Genomic DNA, 20,287 nt, shown 5'->3' with positions numbered 1-20,287 from the left:
TCAGGGTCTGTGTTTTTTTTTTTTGGGGGGGGGGGGGTTCTGTCAACTCTGTCTATCCCGTGCATAATTGTATAAACCTTTGTCATGTCCAGTGTTCCCTCTAAGCTGCATCAGTGTGAGCCAGCTCACCGTTTTTTAGCCTCCGGCTCACACATTTTTGTCTCAGCTTGGGAAGGATGGCTCCAGAGCCAACTGTTTTATGCAGCAGCCAAATCGCTCGCTCACAACTTCAATGCCAGTAGCTCACACAGTAGAATTTTTGCTCACAAGACTCCACAGCTTAGAGGGAGCATTGGTCATGTCCCTCCTTAGTTGTCTCTTTTCTAAACTGAAAAATTCAAGACTCTTCAGCCTTTCTTCATAGGAAGAGTTTAAACATTTTGGTTGCCTTCTTCTGTACTTTTCCCAGCTCTGCGATGTCCTTTTTGAGATACTGTGACCAGAACTGCACACAGGATTTCAAATGTGGCCACAGCACAGATCTATACAGGGGCATTATAATATTGGCTGTTTTCTTTTCCTTTCCTTTCCTAATAATGCTGAGCATAGACTTTGCCTTTTCCCTGTTGCAGTACACAGGGTTGACATTTTCATTGATCTTTCCAGGGGTCGTTTCGTAGAAAAAGAGCTAGGGGGACTCATTAGCATAACTCATTAGCATATGCCACACCCCCTGACATCACCGGAAGTGTGTCATAAGGCCACACCCGCTGACATCACCGGAACTGTGTCATAAGGCCACACACCCCGTTCCAACAGTCCCGGCCGCCGGCGCCGGCCTTGCAGCTCCACTGAGGGGCCCGGCGGTGGACCTGCAAGGCCGGCGGGAGTGCAAGGAAGCCCCGCAAAAGCCCTCCCTGGCCCCAGGCAGGCAGGGGTGGGGAGAGGCAGGGAGGAAGCAACTTACCCTCCCTCTTCTCCTGCCTCCTCCTGGCTAAATGAGGGCCGGAAGCGGGGCAGCCGGAACTTTCCCTTTCAGTCTAAGCATACTTAAAGTTATTCTTACAGTTGGGATTTTTTGTTCTAATGTGCATTACCTTACACTTACCAACACTGAACTTCATCTGCCACATCACTGCCAACTTTACCAGTCTGTAGAGATCCTCAGCCTTGGTTTTCACCATGCTGAATAATTTTGTGTCATCTGCAAACTTGGCCACTACACTGCTCAGCTCAGGCCCGTAGCCGAAGTGGGGCATTTCAGGGCCCACGCAGGGCCCCCCAACTTACTACCCTGACCAGGCCTCCTGACTTATTTCTTGCACTCGCCGCCACTGCCAGGGGCCGCGGCAAGCCTTGTGCAGCCCCCCCCAGCTCTCTGTATCTTTATGGAATCCTCGGCAGCCAAAGCAAGCCCCACCGCCAGTCTTGGAGGGATGCCAGACTCCTGGTGGGACCTGGGGATCCCAAGTCTGGAATCAGAGTTTAAAAATACCAACAATGTGGTTTTTTCCCCCTCAAGAGAGTGGGAGGGAAGGATGCATAATGGGTGCCCCATAAGAAAAAAAATTGCCCCACAAAACAAAAAATCCCAGCTATGGGCCTGGCTCACCTCCAGTTCCAGATCATTTATGAACAAACCAAATAGCACCGGTTCTAATACCAATCTGTGTGGGACACCGCTGCTTACTTCCCTCCACTGAGAGAACTGTCCACTCGTTCCTACTATCTTTCCTGTAGTTCAGCCAGTCTTTAATCCCTAGGAGGACCCGTCCTCTTACCCCATGACTGCTAAGCTTGCTCAGGAGTTTTTGCTGAGGTGTCTTGTCAAAAAGCTTTTTTAAAGTCCAAGTGTTGGGTATTACAAGTGGAAAACACTCAGTATATCTGGGGTTAAATGTTTGTTTATGTTACTCACAGGAAGTCACATGTTTCTCATGTAACCAATGTTCTTTAGATGTAGAAAGCCCGGGAATTTTCTCCCTGATCTAGGAATTTAATTGGGACTAAAGTGTCAAGGTGTATTACCATTTTATGGTTTCTCTTCCCGTCTTTCTTTGGTGTTCTGAAGAAGAAGAAGAAGAAGAGTAGCCATACTCTCTCCTCTCTTCTAGTTTTGTCTTTGTAGAGTAAGGATGTAGCCAATTATGCTCTGTTGTTATTTTCATCCCAGTTACCCTTCCCATGCTAGAATTTAGTAAAAACTTTATATTTTAATCACACATGGACTCTCAGTCTGAATTATTTTAGTCTGGCTCTGCTGGACTATCTTATCTCTGCTAAATACCATTTTTTTCAATATCTCACGATCACCCAACACCAAGCGTATAATGTCTACCATGCCGGAGGGCAAGTGGCACATGGCATAGACACCATCCTGGTATAAGTACATTTTTGTTACATCCATAATCTTCCTTTAGCACATATGTTTGTCTGACTCATGGCATGCGCATATCCTCTCTTGCCCTCCACCACATCTCATGGAGAGTCCCCTACTGTCTGCGGTCTCTTACCAGATTGCCTTTGGGTCCAGGGGCCCCATCGATACCACTGGCACCCTGTGGGATGGGGAAAAAAAATACCCATCAAATAGAAATTTCTACAAATAACACATTTATGGAAGTAGCTTTTGGCCATGTCATCCTCTATTCGTTCTGTTTCTTTGCCCCTGCCCTCCTCCGCCACTACAGATTTGCTGCAATTCTTCCTATACCTGGTTCGATACTTTTTAAAAAAAGATCACAGTCAAAGCATCTTGGGATGTCGTGTAGATGGGAAGGTGTGCATTTTTGCAGGGCCCACCAACCTTGAAGGAGAGGTTGTGGCTCAGTGGTAGAGCCTCTGCTTGGCACGCAGAAGGTCCCAGGTTCAATCCCCGCCATCTCCAGTTAAAGAGACCAAGTAGCAGGTGATGTGAAAGACCTCTGCCTGAGACCCTGGAGAGCCGCTGTCAGTCTTCAGTATGATAATACTGGCCTTGATTAGATTAGTTATTTTAAATCTTAAGATTGTCTTTACTGTGTTGATGATTTAATGTTTCTAGATTTTTTGTTGTTTTAGGATACAATCCATAAATAAATAAATAAATAAATAAATAAATAAATTGATGGGCCAATGGTCTGATTCAGTATAAGGCAACTTCATATATGTTCATGTATGTTCCTTTGCCTCAGATCCCAAGGCTGTCATTTCCCATCATGATACTAAAAAGGTAAAGGTTCCCTTGCTCGAAAGCCAGTCGAATCCAACTCTAGGGTTGCGGTGCTCATCTCCGTTTCAAAGCCGAGGAGCCAGTGCTGTCCGAAGATGTTTCCGTGATCATGTGGCCAGCATGTGAGCCGCCCTGAGCCTTTGGGAGCCACCCTGAGCCTTTGGAGGGCAGGATACAAAATAAAATAAATAAATAAATAAATAAACACCAAGGTGCACGGAATGCTGTTACCTTCCCACTGAAGTGGTACCTATTTATCTACTTGCAATTGCTTGCTTTCGAACTGCTAGGTTGGCAGGAGCTGGAACTAGAGACGGGAGCTCACTCCATCATGCGGCACACTCGGGTCTCGAACTGCTGAACTACCGACCTTCCACAGCCTGCAGTTCAGCGTCTTAACCACTTGAGCCACCGCAGCTCCAATTATGATACTAGAGAGCTTTAAAAAAAACACACCAGTAATTGCAATAAACTGCTAGAGAGCTTTTAAAAAAACACACCAGTAAAAGCAATAAACTGCTTACATGCTGTATCTACCATCTAGTAGTTTACCACCTCTCACTAAAAAAATACAACTCTTGATACCTTTGCATTGCTACGAGGAAATGTGTAGCACATACCTTGCCCCTTACAACTCAGCAACAAAAAGGGTTAGAGACTTACATTTTTAACAAGAGCTGGGAACAACGAGATTGTAGCAATACAAATGCTACTGCACTATCATGATCTGTCAAACAGCAAATTTTAAAAGCCCCTCCCTCCAACCACTTTGGTGGGGGATGTCAGTGGGAGGAACTGAGGCAAGGAAAGTGTGCCATGAAGATGCTCTGCTGCCAACGTTCATAGGTATTGGCAGGAACAAAAAGAGATAGGCACCTGGAAACAGCCTCTGTTTAAAAGGACCATTTCTCCTGGTATGAACCCATTGGCCACCTCCAGACTACCCCCTCCCTTAAATCTATCAGCTGCAGCTTGAATGCTTTTGGAAAAGCTCCTTGGAGGACTTATGAGGGCTTCTTCATTGGCCCAGTTTTGGAAGCACATAAAAGCTTTTTTTGTTTAAAGGAGCATGTAATGGAGGCTGCTGCTCTGTTTGTTTCCCCCCCCCCCCCCAATTTTGGCAATGTTTTCAGGACTTGTATATTGGGTGGGTTGTTTCTGCCTGAATTTTGATGATTACATTTCAATTGTTTTGTCCCAGTGTTTTGTTAGCAGCATTGTGTAAACCACCACAAATGGTAGGAAAAGGACAAAGGGAGGTAGAAATCGCTCAATAAGTCAATAAATAATTGTGGTTGGTTAAAGATAGTGAACCAGGGAAAAGAGAGGGGCATGCACATGAAATAAGTGAGCATGGCAAGTCCAAACTAGGGATGTGCATTCGCTTCATCTGAACCGAATGCACCCCCGAAAATAGCCCATTCGGCCCCCTTTCAGGCAGCCGTGGGCCGAATCAGATTCTCTAATCTGATTTGGCCTGCTGCCGAAATCCACTGCCGAAATTTGGCGGCATTTCAGCAGCTGCCTGGAAAGGGGGGGGGCTCTGCAGGCCTTCCCTGGCTCGCCCGCTTCGAATCAGGCCAATTTTTATTTTTCCCCCATACCCCTAGTCCAAACCTGTGGCCTGCTCCCGATCTCTTTATAGGGTGTACAGGGATGAAGGGTGTGATACCCACACTAAGCTTTAAATAAATTTTATCTTGAGAAGCAGAATTCAAAAACTTCCCTACCAAAACTACTAAAAAGCACCCCAAATTCAAATGGCATGCTCAAATAGAAATTTGGGTCTGTTAAATTTGCCATTTGAAGGTAATAATGCTTCCTATTTGGGCAGGAGGAACAGTTACATAGAGGAGCATCTGCACGGCATGCAGAAGGTCTCGGCTCAGTCCCCAGCATCTCAAGTTAAAGTAGGGTTGCCAGGTCCCCCCTGCCACTGGGGAGGATGGGGGGCAGGGTAGAGTTGCCATTCCTATGGCGGTGCACAGGAAACCCCTGATTTTCGGGGCTTCAGCCAGCCAGAGGGGGAAGACCCACCCCCAAAGAGGATGTGATGACATTGCCCAGAAGTGATGTCATCATGTCAGGGACATCACATGGGGTATTTGGGCAAACTCTATGGTTTTGAGGCCTAAAAAACCATAGAGTTTGCCAAATACCAGAGCGTCCCCTATGCAACGTCCCAGGCGTGGTGACATCACTTCCAGGTGACATCATTGCATCGGGGACGTCACACGATGTCCCCACCCCCGGAATGCCCCCCAAAGTCCCCCATTCCAGCCAAGATGAGATCTGGCAACCCTATACAAAATCCAGGTTGGGAAACTCCTGGAGATTTGGGGATGGAGCCTCAGGGGGGACAGGGACCTCAGTGGGGTACAGTGTCATAGAGTCCGCCTTCCAAAGCATCTATTTTCTCCAGGGGAACTGATCTCTGTAGTTTGAAGATGAGCTGTAATTCCAGGGGAGCCTTAAATTAAAGGTAGTAGCAGTAGAAAAGAGCTAGAGTCCAGCAGCACCCTGCCGCATATTTTATTAGTCTTCAAGGTGCTACTGGACACTTGCTCTTTTCTATTGCTACAGACAGACAAACATGGCTATCTGTCTTATACGTAGTCGGTTAGGTTTGACCTCTGCCTTAGACCCTGGAGAGCTGCTGCTAGTTAGAGTACTCGACATATTTGCTAGGCCAAAGCTCTGGTGTTTTCTGCACAGCAATGCTGTGTCAGTTCTGGCCCCGTATTGCTTTGGTTTATCCCCCGATTTCTGCAGCTTCGCCTGCTCATAATTATAGAGATAGAAGAGAGCTCAAGACACCCCAAGGCAATCCCTGCCCACACACCATGTTCACATCTGTTCTTTTCAAGCACAGGTAAAGGAGAGGAAAGCAAATTCATACCGGTGGGCCTGGGGGACCAGGAGGGCCTCGCGAACCAGGCAAACCACGCAATCCCTAGGAAGAAAGACAAACGGGTTAGTGACATCATGACGGTTCTGCCAATTCCTCTAAAGGCCTTTCCCACATACTAGAAAAGCAATCTCCAATTCCCACTTTATCCTTGACTTCCATGAGCCCGATCCATCCTATTTTCATCCTATAGTATCAATAGCATTAGGATTACCCTGCCCATGTATAAAATATGAGGAGAAGGAAAGCCATAATGCAGGGTGATGGTCAACTGATTTGTTTGCATTATTATTATTATTATTATTATTATTATTATTATTATTATTATTATTCAGAGCCAGCAGCTCTGCCGGATTGAGCGATCAATAAATCAAAAGGTATTATTATTATTATTATTATTTTAGAAAGAAGACTTTTAGAACAACGATCCAACACAGTGACTTGCACAGTGCAGGGCATACAATCTCCTTTCCAGCGTGCAGATATAGTACTGGGTCACTGTTGGATCAGTGTACCATCAGCATGAAAATCAGCTAAATACATAATTTAAAAACTCGCTGAAATTATAGTAGCAAAGTCTGTGTGATGAGAAGGATTTTTTTAAAATGGGGTGGGGGGGGTTAGTTTACTTTTGACCGCATGGATACTACCCAATAGGTGCTCATGATACTTGCACAGCCATCCCCATGCAGAAATCTCAGTGTTTTCTTTAGCAATGGGTATAACTATCCAGGAGAAGTAAGACTTTCCCCCAGTATGACATTTAGTGCATAGTTTTTGAAAATGTGCTTACAGCAGAAGCACAAGCTGAAGGGGCAGACGTAGACCTTAGATTACAGATACTAGCACACAGTCCAAATGAGCACTCTGATGTCACAGGTTTTAGGGGGATGGCCAATCCGATCATGTTGCCTGTCTCCTTAAAAGTTCATTAATGGCAGTCCTGAGAGAGGACGCATGTGCCTGCAGGTGTGTGCTCTGGACCTGGAATGCAACGCTGGGGGTTCGCCCTTTGCCCTGCATTATTTCCCCAGACAAAATGCCACTCCCTTCAGAGCTGCTATGTCCCCCATTAGGGAAAATTTACGGGCACATAATTTTTCCTTATCAGACTAAAGCAGCTCAAGAGAAGGAAGGGTGCATTTTTATCATAGAAGAAAAGGGTCCAATCCCACCCTCCTCTCCCTCTTCCAACAGTGCAGATCCAGTCTAAATGCTCCTCCTTGTGGTTGCCACCAATGGAAGCTTTAAAAGACGGAAGATTTGAGCACAGATATTCAACATCTTTTATAGTTGAGTACTGACACAGAAAAATAGAGACACAGAGATAGAGTTGATGGTCTCTTGATTTGCTCCAGCAGGGTAATTCTTTGTGTATAGCATTGTATATGGGATACAGTACAGTGTTTCCACAGGTGCAAGAGTTTCAAACCCAAAGAGCATAATCTTCGGAACTCCCCCTTCCCATGGTAGCCTGAAATGCCCACTGCTGGGGCAGAAAGGATCCCCCCCTAAAAATACTAGGGGGGGGCATTTCAGGCTGTCACAGGAAGCAAGAGCCACAAAGTTCATGCATCTTTAGAAATGTTGTGCTGGATCCAACCCATTGCGTGTATGTGAATAGACAGATAGTATATACTTTCAAAACTAAAATAGATATCTGCAGGAGTCACTGTACCAAGATTTGGCATCTTCTTCCACAAAATGACAGGTATTTTTTTAAAAGTCAGTAAACAGCATATTGGAACGTTGGCGTCATCTAACTTTTCTTTTTACAATTTAGTGTTTAGACATACAAAACTAGAGTCTTCAGCAGATGGTTACCACTTTACCATTTAACGACACAGTACACGGCAATCATATAATCTCAACGATAGTTAAGCCATAGATAGCTCAGACAATACCACCAGAAAAGACTGTCAAACGCTGTCATCTTCTCATTTTGTCACTTACCATAGAATCATAGAGTTGGAAAGAACCTCTAGGGTCATCTAGTCCAACCCCCTGCACAATGCAGGAAACTCACAGATACCTCCCCCACACACACACCCAGTGACCCCGGTTCCATGCCCAGAAGATGGCAAAAAACTCCCAGGATCCCCAGCCAAACTGGGCTGGAGAAAAATTGCTTCCTAACCTCAAAGGCATTTATGAACAAAGTTATCTGAGGCTGCAATCATATGTACAATTAGACCCGACATAGGGGCGAATACTGGGAGATTTAAAGGGTGCAATCAGACAACATCTGGGAAGTGCCCCGCAGCCGTCGGCAACCTGTTCTCCTCTGCCGCAGAAGCAGAGTTAAAACACACCGGGGAGAACCCGGTAAACAGGTTGCGATGGGCCATGGATGGACTTTTCCATGTCTGATTGCTCCAGCGCGCTCTCATGGCATCAGGACGGTCTGATCAGGCCATCCCAACTCCATGCTGTTGTTTTTCCCCCCTTCGCAGTATGTGCATCATCACAAACTCCACAGGGAGCCCTCGGAGGTGTGATTCATCAATCCTTCATTTAAGCGCATGGGAGGGAAAAGGCACAACCCCGCCCCGGCTCACTCGCAGTTGCGCCTGATCACACACTGACGGACTGCGCTCGCAGCTTCAAAGGGAGGTGTGATTGTGCAATGGAGGGTCAAATTCCTCCAGAAGAAATAGCCTCGCTTCCCCCCCCCTCCAGTTTTTTCTGGTGCGTGTAACTGCAATCTGAGTGTCAGTTCTTAGCAGGTTTATGCTTCCTACCCATTTACATTTCCAGGCACAGCACATTTGCATGGGTCTCCTAAGGCTCCTGACTCCCAGTCTCCCTGGCTCTCCCTGCACTCCACAAATATTTATACCAGCTCCACCTTACAATGCCCGGGCGATTCCAAATTTGGAGTACAGATACTCACAGCTTCCCCAGACTGTCCTCCGGCACCAGGTATACCATCTGAACCCTGCCAAAAAAAACAACAGCAGCAAAATAAGAGCTCCCCCTAGGTCAGTGGTGGCAAACCTATGGCACGGGTGCCAGAGATGGCACTCAGAGTCCTCTCTGTGGGCACGTGTGCCATCGCCCCAGCCAGGCCCAGACCATCATTAAAGTGTTGAATTCTCTGCCAAATGGTTTTAACTAAATGAAAACATTTGGGATTGCTTTCCTTACTTTGTTTGGATCATCTTAAGTTAATGTATGAGTTGTTTTTTCTAAAGTAAAACCTCAGTATTCAGGGTAAATTGCCGTGTTGGCACTTTGCGCTAAATAAGTGGGTTTTGGGTTGCAGTTTGGGCACTCGGTCTCTAAAAGGTTCGCCATCACTGCCCTAGGTACTTGGCAGTGTCCCTCTCGGGTACTTCAACATGCATTTAGGTACAAAATACACCTGCCATTGGGGATCTCTCAAAGTGTAATTTGGTTTCAAGAAAAAGCTGGGGAGAACAACATGGGATTCCCAGGGCTGGGGAAAGGCACAAGTACATTTCGCTTCATGCTGTTTCCCTGATTTAAAACAAAAACTGATCCACTCCAGGTGTCTTAACCAGTGTTCCCTCTAAGCTGAGTTAGTGTGAGCTAGCTCACAGGTTTTTTTAGCCTCCGGCTCACAGATTTTTTGTCTTAGCTCAGGAAGGGATGGCTCCAGAGCAAACTGATTCATGCAGCAGCCAAGTCGCTCGCTTACAGCTTTAATGCCAGTAGCTCACGAAGTGGAATTTTTGCTCACAAGACTCCAAAGCTTACAGGGGACATTGGTCTTTGCCCCAGCAGGGAAGAGAAAAAGGCCCATCTTTTTTCTCTACTGAGGCTGCAAGAAGCCTGGATGGGGCCCACTCAGGAACATGGCGGAGGGCGAAGAGTTAACTCTTCCTTTCTCAGTATCATGTACTCAATCTATATCATTCCTTCACCTTCAGGAGCTGCTTTTTTGAGGCAAATATTGATTGGTCTTTGGAGGAGGAAAACACCTGAGAAACCACATGGTAGCTCCAATCATGCAACAGAAGTGCTTTTATAACCTCTAACCAAGTGCTGAAGACCATCCATTCACCACTGGCCTACCACAGATTTTCCCCTACTTCTGAGTGGTCTGGCCTGTGTTTCATTTCTAGATGCTACTTTCCCACTGAGCTCCAAACATGTGACAGGAAGTTACATGACATCAGTCATATGACAGGAAGGGGGGGATGCAGAGTTATGACCTCATTGCCTTCAAGACTAGGGCCATGGATAGCAGCCCAAGAGAGCCCCGGATGGAAACGACACCAGGAAGTGAACAACACAGTGAGGAATGAAGTCACAGCGAGGGTCAGAGTTGTAGAAGAGTCCTCTTCACATCCTTGCTTTCTCTTCCTCTCAGCAGGATTGCAAGCAAAGATAGTGCTCTTGCTCTGTACACATGCGCACCAGCAGCAGATTTTCCCAAAGAGCAGTAAAAAAACAAAACCAAATGGCAGCTCTGTAGGGACTTGGACACAATGTTCCCTCTCAGCTCCACAGTGTTGTGAGCAAAAATTCTACCCCGTGAGCGAAGAAAGCTAGTAAGTAGCATTAAAGTTGTGAGTGAGTCTACTTTTGACTATCGAATTAACTTGGTGTTTTTATTTCCATAACCTTGTAAAAGTCTCAGAATGAACTCTTTTAAACTATACTCAAACTATATTTTAAGAATAATTTAAACATTACAGGAGAAAAGAGAATCAAGTCAGATTTCAGTACAGAAAATGTTGTCCTCTATAGGGGGTAGACCAGGCCTCCAGAGAACAGGTCTACTCTCCTCTTTTCACTATATTGGTAGACCTGGCCTCTGGAGAACAGGTCTACCCTCTTTTCACTATATTGGTAGACCTGGCTGCGAACTGTCACCCTGCGAAGAACCTTAATATATCAGCACTTGGGAGCGGGAAACTCTTGCAGTCTACTTTGTGTTTTTTTAGTGAAATATGACAAATTACAGCTCAAGTACAGTAGAGGTGGAATAATCACAGTCAGAACCCTGTCTAACCTAACAAACAGGAATTTGCTTAAATGTTATCAACCTGCCCAAACTCAAGGCACCTTACAGATCATACTGAAAAGTATAACAGGTGTGCAAATTTTTATTTTATTTTTTCAGGCTCCATTATAGCCTATGGGGGCCATTATAGTCATTGAGCCCTATCTCCCTTATAAATAAAAGCCGAATGGTGGTGGCACTTCTCTAGAACATTCCACACGCTCCGGAGTTGGTTGGCACCCTGGTGTGTCACTCACAGGGCGTCTCTCTCCATTCGCTGTGCTGCTGCCTGTGTGGGTGTCCTCCCGCCCACGGAGGCAGCGACCACCCTTTTGCCCTCAGTTTCCTCCGAGCCGCGGCCCGGGCCGGGTGCTCCACTGGTCAGACACCCTCACTCGGACTGCAAGCCCCAGACGCGGCCATGCCACTGCTGCTGAGCCGCGGCAGCCAGGAGCCGCCACCAGCCAAGAGGAGGCCCAGGCCGACATGTGCTGGCTCCGCCCAGCCGCCTGGAAAGGCACTGGGGGTGGCCAAGCGGGGAGGCGGCAGCGGCCTGTTCCCTCATGCCTCCTTTGTGCGATCTGTGGATGAGGGGAGATGGCACCATGCCACCGCGCCTGAGGCCGGCCAGGGAGCCAGGCCCAGCCTGTCTCATCGCCCCATGTCAGGGACGGACGAGGCCAGGCGGCTTGGCCCACCGGGGCCTTGCGCGCGGAGGGAGGGCCGAGGAGAGGGGTCCAGGGAAGGAGACGCAGGCCCGCAGCTGGCTGCCCAAGCTGCCGCCCATTGCAGGGAGAGGGACGAGCCTGGTCCACTTGCCCCACTGGGGCCTCGCTCGGCCGGGGGTGGTGGCAGGAGCGGACAACCCAGGCACCCTGGCACGCCGGGGCCTCGACCCTGCAAGGGGAAATGCGGGCTGCTTCCCTGAGTTGGGGGGGGCGGGAAGTGGATGGTGCCCTGCACCCAGTTCGTACCCATTGCAGGGAGAGCCTGGCCGGCTTCCCCCGCTGGAGCCTCGACCGTGCGGGGCAGGACAGCCAGCTTTGCCATGGGGGAGCCAGATGGAGACGGCGACCCGCACCCGCGACCAGGCTAGCGCCCCCGTTGTCTTCAGTTCCACAACGGGCATTCTTCCTAGTAGGGAATAATGGAGAATGGATCCGGGGGTATCTGGTGCTCTGGGGGGGGCTTTTTTTTAAGATAGAGGCACCAAATCTCCTCAAACAAACCCCCTCAAACAAACCAGGGGGTTCCAATTCTATGAGCCCCAGAAGTAGGTTCCCCCATCCTCCATTGTTTCTAAAGGATGAAAAAAATGCCTTAGTGTGAGCAGAAGCTTAAAATCCCTGAGCTGGAGCTAAAATTTTGTGCACCAGCACCTCCTAGTGCAGCTTAGAAGGAACTCTGACTCAGAGTCTGGCAGGTAGGGATACACAACCCACCTGAGAGTACAGATCCATTGGGTTGAGGACAGCTGCTATGGATGATAGCCACCCCCAAACAGTTATAACATACTAAGAGGAATATTTCTTGTCTTGTTTTTAAGCATTTCAGTCACTGGGGATCTTTTCACATTGACCCATCTGTTAAGGGTCACCTGTCTACCATGGGATCCCTGTGGATTACAGAGGATTCGGGCCATGTCCTGAGGCACACAGGACCAAAAGAGATGCATTGAAGATCACAGATTCCCATAAGTCTGGAAAAAAGTAAAATACACATACAGGACTGGATTTGGACCTGCGGCTCACACAAAGCTTCTGTTGCATCCGCACTTTGCGGAGGAAGATACTGAGAATGGTTAACCGTGTGCCAGCCTCTTACAGATAATTTTTTAATTTTAATGTTCTCATTTGCCTAATATCGAGCTATAATCGTTCTGGCTGGTGTAATTAAATTCAGAGCCATTTCTGTGTCTTTCTAGGGAATAATGCTCTTTTGCATAGCCTAGGAAAAATGAGCCCTTGAAAGATAATGGCCTAACCTGTACGTAAGCCACACAGCTCCCGTTTATCTCTTTCCCCCCATCCTTGCCTGGAATTAATGCTTACCTTAGCTCCATTCTCACCAGGAGCTCCAGGTGGGCCTGGCTTCCCTACTTCTCCCTGTAAGAGGTAAAGTGAGGAGTAAAGAGAGATGCCACCGTGGATAAATAGCCTTAGGTGGTACCACGACTAGATGGGCTTACTTACTTTGTTCCCCTTCTCACCAGGAAGTCCCGGAAGTCCATCAAAACCTCGGTCACCCTATTAGTAAGAAGCACGCAGAATTAGACACCAACAAAAGACATCTCAGCCTTACAGCCAGAAGAAGAATCCATACTCCGGGGGGGGGGTACCCACAACCCTCGATCATATTTAATTTTTCTTCTTCACACAGAGAGCTGAGATTAAACTGTGTAAATATTAATTACTATTTTAAAAAGCACTTCTTCTTTTTTGATGTTCTATGAACAGGTGCCTTGAAAATTTCTCAGGGTCTTTTTTTTGGGGGGGGGGTGTCTCCTGAATATAAGGGACCACTCACAGGAAACTGTGGTTCGTTCTGCTTTGCTGTCAAGTCCCAGCAGACTTATGGTGACCCTTCATGGGGGTTTTCAAGCCAGAACAGCAACAGAAGCAGTTTGCCATTACCTGCCTTCACATAGCAACCCCGGACTCCTTTGGTAGTCTCCTGTTCAAGTACCAACCAGGGTGAACCCAGGTTAGCTTCCGAAATCTGAAGAGATCAGGCTAACCTGGACTATCTAGGTCAGAGCAGGAAGCTGTAAAGTAAGCTCCAAAGAACCAGGGGGGTTGTCATGAGCACACATCAAGCTGCCTTATACTGAATCAGATCATGCATCCACCAAAGCCAGTGCTGTTTACTCAGACTGGCAGCAGCTCTCCAGAGTCTGAGGCAGAGGCCTTTCACATCACCTACTGTCTGGTCCTTTTAACTGGAGATGCCAGGGACTGAACCTGGGAACTTCTGCGTGCCAAGCAGAGGCTCTTCCAGTGAGCCACAGCCCCTCGCCTCACAGTCATACCACCACCTTTTAAGCCTTCAGAAAGCTGAGATAGCTCTTAAATTAAAATGATGATGATGAAGAAGAAGAAGAGGAGGAGGAGGAGATTGGTTTTATACCCCGCCCTTTGCTACTCAAAGGAGTCTCAGAGCGGCTTACAACCTCCTTTCCCTTACCATCCCCACAACAGACACCCTGTGAGGTAGGTGGGCCTGAGATAGCTCTTTCAAGAGCTGCTCTTGAGAGAACAGCTCTGAAAGAACTTATGACTGACCCAAGGTCACACCAGCAGCTACATGTGCAGGAGTGGGGAATCAAACCCACTTCTCCCGGATTAGAGTCCATGCTCCTAACCACAACACCAAAGAAAGCCTTGGAAACAGGGAACTTGAGGATTCCTTGAGTTAGTCCAGAAGCCTTGGGGGAAGGGTTTCCTCCCATTTCAAAGGCAACAGAACTCTGAATACCCGAAGCTGAGAGCAAAAGGGGAGGGGTGTAGAGAAGGCTTGTTGCCTTCAAATCCATCTTTTGGGCTTTCCAGATCTGGCCACCAGTGGAAACAGAGTGCTGGACTAGATGGACCCTGGGGGCAATCTGGCAGGGTTCTCCTTATGTCCTCCACAGGTCCTTGTTAGCAGCACTTTTGATCCAAAAATTTGGACAAAATGGAGAGGCACAATTTCGTTGCCATGTGGTCTGCAGCCCTGTTTGATGCAAAAGTCTCCCCAATTAATATTTGCAAAAAGAAAAAAGAAACTTACAAACCTCTGGCTCAGCCCTACCAGTGGCACATAGCCCTGTCACTGAAGAAAGCCCTGAATTAGGAATCTCAGAAGATTCCCTCCCTCCCACATCGACTCCATCTGAGGGCTGGTGTGGTGTAGAGAGCAGAGTGTAGGACTAGAACTTGGGACAACGGGGTTTGAATCCCTCACTCCACCATGGGAGCCAGCCAGGTGACCATAGGCCCATCACAATCTCTCTGCCTAACCTAACCTCACGCAGTATCTGAACAAGTGAGCAGTGATTCACGAAAGCACATATCCTGCAACAAATTTTGTTAGTCTTTAAGGTGCTACTGGACTCTTGCTCTTTTCTAACCTCTTAGTTGTTGTAGTGAGGATTAACAGGGAAGGAGGGGAGAGGGGCTATCTGAAAAAGTACTTTCAGTCCCTGATCAAGGAGAAAAGTAGGATATAAATAAGATTAGTGATGATCATCTAGAAACCTTTGGTCCAGTTTCCCCCGGCAATCCTCTGGCACCATCGGCTCCTGAGCGACCCTGTGGACAAAAGAAAAGGAGAAGGTGAAGGTCAAGAATGCGATATGTAGGAGCACTGCTCAGCCATGGATGGGAGAGGGGCAGCAATGCTTACCCGCTTGCCAGTTTTCCCTGGGAAACCAACCGGCCCGATTATCCCTGGAGGACCCTACAAAAAGAAAAGAAAAACAGCTGAAAGATTTGAGGTGCCTCACATGTGACTCTGCTTCCCCCAGCTTTATTTCCACAATAGGGATGTCACCTTATTTTCGGGCCCCTTTCGGGTTGCTGCAGGCCAATTCAGATTCTCTGATCTGAATCAGCTTGCCACCGAATTGCCGCCAAATTTGGCCCCATTATATCCTATGGGCCATTGAAGTCAATGACGAAAACATAGGGTATATTCTGGGGGGAGGGGATGGAGTTTGAGGGAGAGGCTCCAAACTCGCAGGGTAGTTGCTGGAGCCCCTCCTCAAGATACCCACCAAGTTTCAAGAACATTGGACCAGGGGGTCCAATTCTACGGACCCCCAAACAGGTTGCCCCCATCCCCTCCATTGTTCTCTATGGTGGGGAAAAAGTAACTTGAAATTGACATTCGGCTTCTACTGCCGAAATTGACATGCGGGAGTCTTTCTGCCAGCCAAAATTGATTCTGCCCGATTTGGCCACATCCCAATCAGGCCGATTTTTTATTTATTTATTTTTGCACACCCCATACGATTGAAAAAATAGTGTCCAATGTTACAAATGCCCTCTTGAAAATAAGGTGACATTTATCATATTTTTGTATTTACTAGATGTACCAGTTGTAGTGAGCGACTCAGCATGCCTGGACATTGGGGGGGCCTATATCACTCTAAGGGTGTATAGGTGTTATATCCTTGAATGGGATGCCTCCCTTTGTCTTAACCTGGAAGCTGCCTTCTGGCCCCTCCTCCTCTCTCCCTTTGTCTTCTCAATTTCTACACATGGCCTTCCATGGAGACACATCTCTGTGGGTCTCTCCTGTAAAACTCTGCCCTCAAACTCCCACACACCAGATGCCAGACAAGCTGCCCATTTGTCATAAGGAAAGTGCTCTTTAGATTAGGTTTCTTTCTCTTCTTGTGACTACAACCTGAATGTGATCTAGATCCACCTGAATAAATGTACGTTATTACCTTTTGCACTATACTTCTTGGGGAATTTATTTACTTCACTCACTATTGTGCTTCTGTGACTGGGCAAAACTCTGCTGTATTAACCAAATATCCCAATAGTACCAGCCCAGCACAAGTATCTAGAAACCACCATTGGTCTAGATAGTGGGGTTGGGGTTCAAGTTGCTGACTGGCGCTATTGATTTATTTACTTTAGTTATAGCCCACCTTTCTCACTGAGAGGCAAGGGAGATTATATAATAAAAAATAATGCCGTCATACAGCATAAGATAACCAGGGAACAATGCAATAGGATTGGGATTAGAGAATTAGAAGATAATGCAAACAACAAACTGCCTAAAGTAAGTCCTGACAGGCCAGAGGTTCTCTGGGTTAGTAGAAAAGCAGACCTGTGACTTGAGATCTCTCCATTCTTGAATGGGGTTATACATCCCTTGAAAAGCCAGGCTCACAGCTTGGGAGTGCCACTTGACACAACAGTCACTTGCAGGGTTCGGAGTGCTTTTGCCCACCTTCAGCTGGTGCACCAATTCTGTCTTTTCCTGGGTCAGTCAGATCTAGCCACAGTGATGCATGCCTTAGTTACATCTAGACTGGACTACTGCAATGCACACTACTTGGGGCTACCCTTGAAGAGTGTTTGGAGGCTGCAGCTAGTGCAGAATGCTGCAGCTAGACTGCTGGTCAGGGCCAGCTATTGGGGACATGTGACCCCAATATTATAGCAATTGCATGGCTACCAATCCACACCCAGTCTCCACTCAAGGTGTTGGTTTTGACCTTTAAAACCCTACATAGCTTGGGACTGGGTACCCGAAGAACCATCTTCTCTCATATGTTCTTGTAATGGAATTAAGATCACAGGGACAAACCCTCCTATGTGTCCCATCAATCAAACATGTTCGTTTGGTGAGTGCACAAGACAGGGCCTTTTCAGTGGCAGCCCCACGATTATGGAAGAACCCCAGGGAGGTGAGCCTGGCCCCCTCATTTTCGATCTTTAGGAGACAGTTGAAGACGGTTTTGATTTAGGACCACATTTGGTTAAGTTTACTAGCCATTCTGAGTTGTGATTTTAAAGTTTGTTTGTTTTGTTTTGTTTTTAATGAGTTTTAATTTTATGTGTTTTATCTCTGCTGTAAGCTGCCTTGAGCTCCCTAAGCAAGTCGGCTAATAAATGTTTTAACTATAAATAAAGCAAGGTATACTGTACAGCGCAGAAAGTGGAACTGTAAAGACAATGCAAGAAAGGCAAGATGTTATCTAGAGTTATTATTGCAGTAGACTACAGTCCTGGGGGCAGTCAGCAGAATACTCCAGCTCACAAACAGCTGCGCTGGCTGTGAAGGAGGACCTGGAGCAGTTCAAAATGTTGCTATTCACCTATAAACTGCTTGCACCCTGGAGATCAAAAGGAGAACCGATATACTTCTTCACGTACCAGAAGGTCCATGAAAGAAGGTCTGCTCTAGGTCCCTCTGCCTGATCAAGTGCTGCAGGTGACTACCACAGTAGGGTTGCCAATCCCCAGGCGGGGGGCTGGAGATCTCCTGCAATTACAACTGACCTCCAAAGTACAGAGACTTTATGGTATTACAGTCCACTGAGGTCCCTCCCTTCCCCTAAGCCCCACTCTCCTTAGGTCCCATGCCCCAAATCTCCAGGGATTTCCCAACTCGGAGTTGGCAACCCTACGCCAGAGGGATTTCTCTGTTGTGGCCTTTCCCCCATTTCCATTCCATGGCACAGAAAGACTCAGCAGACTAACTGGCTCCCTTGTATTCTGAAGGCTGATCAAGATTTTTTAGAGAGGATTAAAACCCTGTGTTTTATATTGAAACTGGCTTTTTATTATTTGGGCTGGTGCTTAACTTTATTCTTGTTTTAGAATTCTTTTTTTTTAAGTTTGGATATTTTTTATATTGTTCTGTTGGGTGTGGGGGAGGGGAGAGGGTTTGGCCATTAAGTGGGTTATGAAGATAAACGAACAGAAACAGGCCTGTAAGATTTAAAAGGTTAAGTGAATCTGAGGCTCTCACCACAAGCCAGACATGAAAAGATGAGGAAGAACTTCCTGTCTCTTGACAGGGTTACAGGTTTAAATTGCACAGGGGGAATAGAGATTTGTCTGCTGTGTTAGGAAGGAAAAAAAAATGAAATCTCAGAGCCTGGATTCCCAATTGGTATCTCCCTGATCCATCTTCCAGGCAGAGTTCAGACCTTTATCTTCATCAACCAACCTGTGGTCCTGCGTCACCTGCATCTCCTTTCAATCCCGGATTTCCCGGCAGACCCTACAAAAAAAAAAAAAACATTTAATCCTTCCATTACTCTCCAGATCAAAAACAGAACAATACATGGATATTCCGAGAGGGGGGGGAAATCAGTTTTTCCAGATGAAAGCTGGTCAGGGCCCAACCAGTTGTTATGTTATACACTAAACATCTGACATCTAGAACAGGAACCAGATTGCTAGCTCTGCCCTCTCCCTCTGTAAGTGGGAGTAAAACTTAAGTTGTTTGAGAATATGATTAGGGAAAGGGGCATGTGACTCAAGATAGAGCATCTTTTGGCATACAGACAGTCCCAGGTTCGATCCCCAGGATCTCCAGTTAAAAAGGGTCAGGTAAGAGGTGATGTGGGAGACCTCCACCTGAGACCTTGGAGAGCCACTGCCTCAGAAGAGGTAATCCTGACTTTGACAGACGAATGTCCTGACTCAATACAGGGCTGCTCCCAGTGACATCACATTTCCCTGGTCCATATTACTGGTTGCTGCTGGCAGGGGGCCGTGCACAAAGCATTGTGATGTCACATGAAAGAAGCCAGCTTGGAGAGGGAGGCATGAGCTAGATATGTGGTGGCTGTTTTCAGCATTGGCCAAATTTCTACAACTCATTTGGCCCCCAAGGTGTAGAACAGACAAACCTAAGGAGGCACAGACTATGGCAGTGGTGGCGAACCTATGGCACGGGTGCCAGAGGTGGCACTCAGAGCCCTCTCTGTGGGCACGCGTGCCATCACCCCAGCCAAGCCCAGACCATCATTAAAGTGTCAAATTCTCTGCCAAATAATTTTAAGCAAATGAAAGCATTTGGGATTGCTTTCCTTACTTTGTTTGGATCATCTTAAGTTAATGTATGAGTTGTTTTTTCTAAAGTAAAACCTCAGTATTCAGGTTAAATTGCCGTGTTGGCACTTTGCGATAAATAAGTGGGTTTTGGGTCGCAGTTTGGGCACTCGGTCTCTAAAAGGTTCGCCATCACTGGACTATGGTAAATGCCTCTCGATTAGCCCTAGAAGAGAGAGAAACACCAATATGCCTTTTCCCATATTCCCCTATGATTTGTTTTTTAACACTCAGAAAAACAAATGCTGTTATTTATAGCTGCAATCTTTCCTGGCTGTAAGCCACATTCTACTCAGACTAGGATTCAGGTCTGTTCAGAATAGGATTCTGAATAGATCTGCTTAGGTTTGCTCTCTTAGTTATCATCTCCCCCTGCCAATCCCCCCCCCATATATACTCATATCCCAGACACACAGAGAAAAGAATCAGATCAGAGAAAAGAATACTTCATGGGACATTTGAAATAATAGTGGCTACTCACCAGTGGCCCAGGCCGGCCTGTGAGGCCCATGGCACCGGGGGGACCCTTCATAGCCAGCTGAAGAGAGAAACACACAAGGATGAGTCCCCAGGAAAGGACTTAACCACATTCGCAGGGGAAGGTAGAGTAAGAAAGGTGGGTTGGGGAGAGCCTGCTCTAGAGACCTCAAGTAAAGATCAGACAAGTGAAAAGAAACTAGAGATTCTGCAAAATG

General features: G+C 47.0%; 1 protein-coding gene across 1 annotated transcript in view; it reads right to left on the bottom strand.

The window, feature by feature from the left end:
- The window catches only part of LOC107123443 (collagen alpha-1(XI) chain-like), a 203,520-nt gene that overhangs the window by 53,199 nt on the left and 130,034 nt on the right, over window positions 1-20,287 (bottom strand). The window contains exons 16-24 of the mRNA XM_015426692.1: window positions 20,074-20,130; window positions 18,703-18,756; window positions 15,415-15,468; window positions 15,267-15,320; window positions 13,224-13,277; window positions 13,083-13,136; window positions 8,953-8,997; window positions 6,051-6,104; window positions 2,454-2,498 (exon numbers count right to left, since the gene is read on the bottom strand). Of these exons, the coding sequence (XP_015282178.1) occupies window positions 2,454-2,498; window positions 6,051-6,104; window positions 8,953-8,997; window positions 13,083-13,136; window positions 13,224-13,277; window positions 15,267-15,320; window positions 15,415-15,468; window positions 18,703-18,756; window positions 20,074-20,130 (471 nt within the window). The remainder of the gene's footprint in view (window positions 1-2,453; window positions 2,499-6,050; window positions 6,105-8,952; window positions 8,998-13,082; window positions 13,137-13,223; window positions 13,278-15,266; window positions 15,321-15,414; window positions 15,469-18,702; window positions 18,757-20,073; window positions 20,131-20,287) is intronic.

The sequence above is a fragment of the Gekko japonicus genome, unplaced genomic scaffold (assembly GCF_001447785.1).
Source record: "Gekko japonicus isolate JY-2015 unplaced genomic scaffold, Gekko_japonicus_V1.1 scaffold2569, whole genome shotgun sequence".
Lineage (NCBI taxonomy): Eukaryota > Metazoa > Chordata > Lepidosauria > Squamata > Gekkonidae > Gekko > Gekko japonicus.
This window is presented reverse-complemented; position numbering and strand designations above follow the sequence as displayed.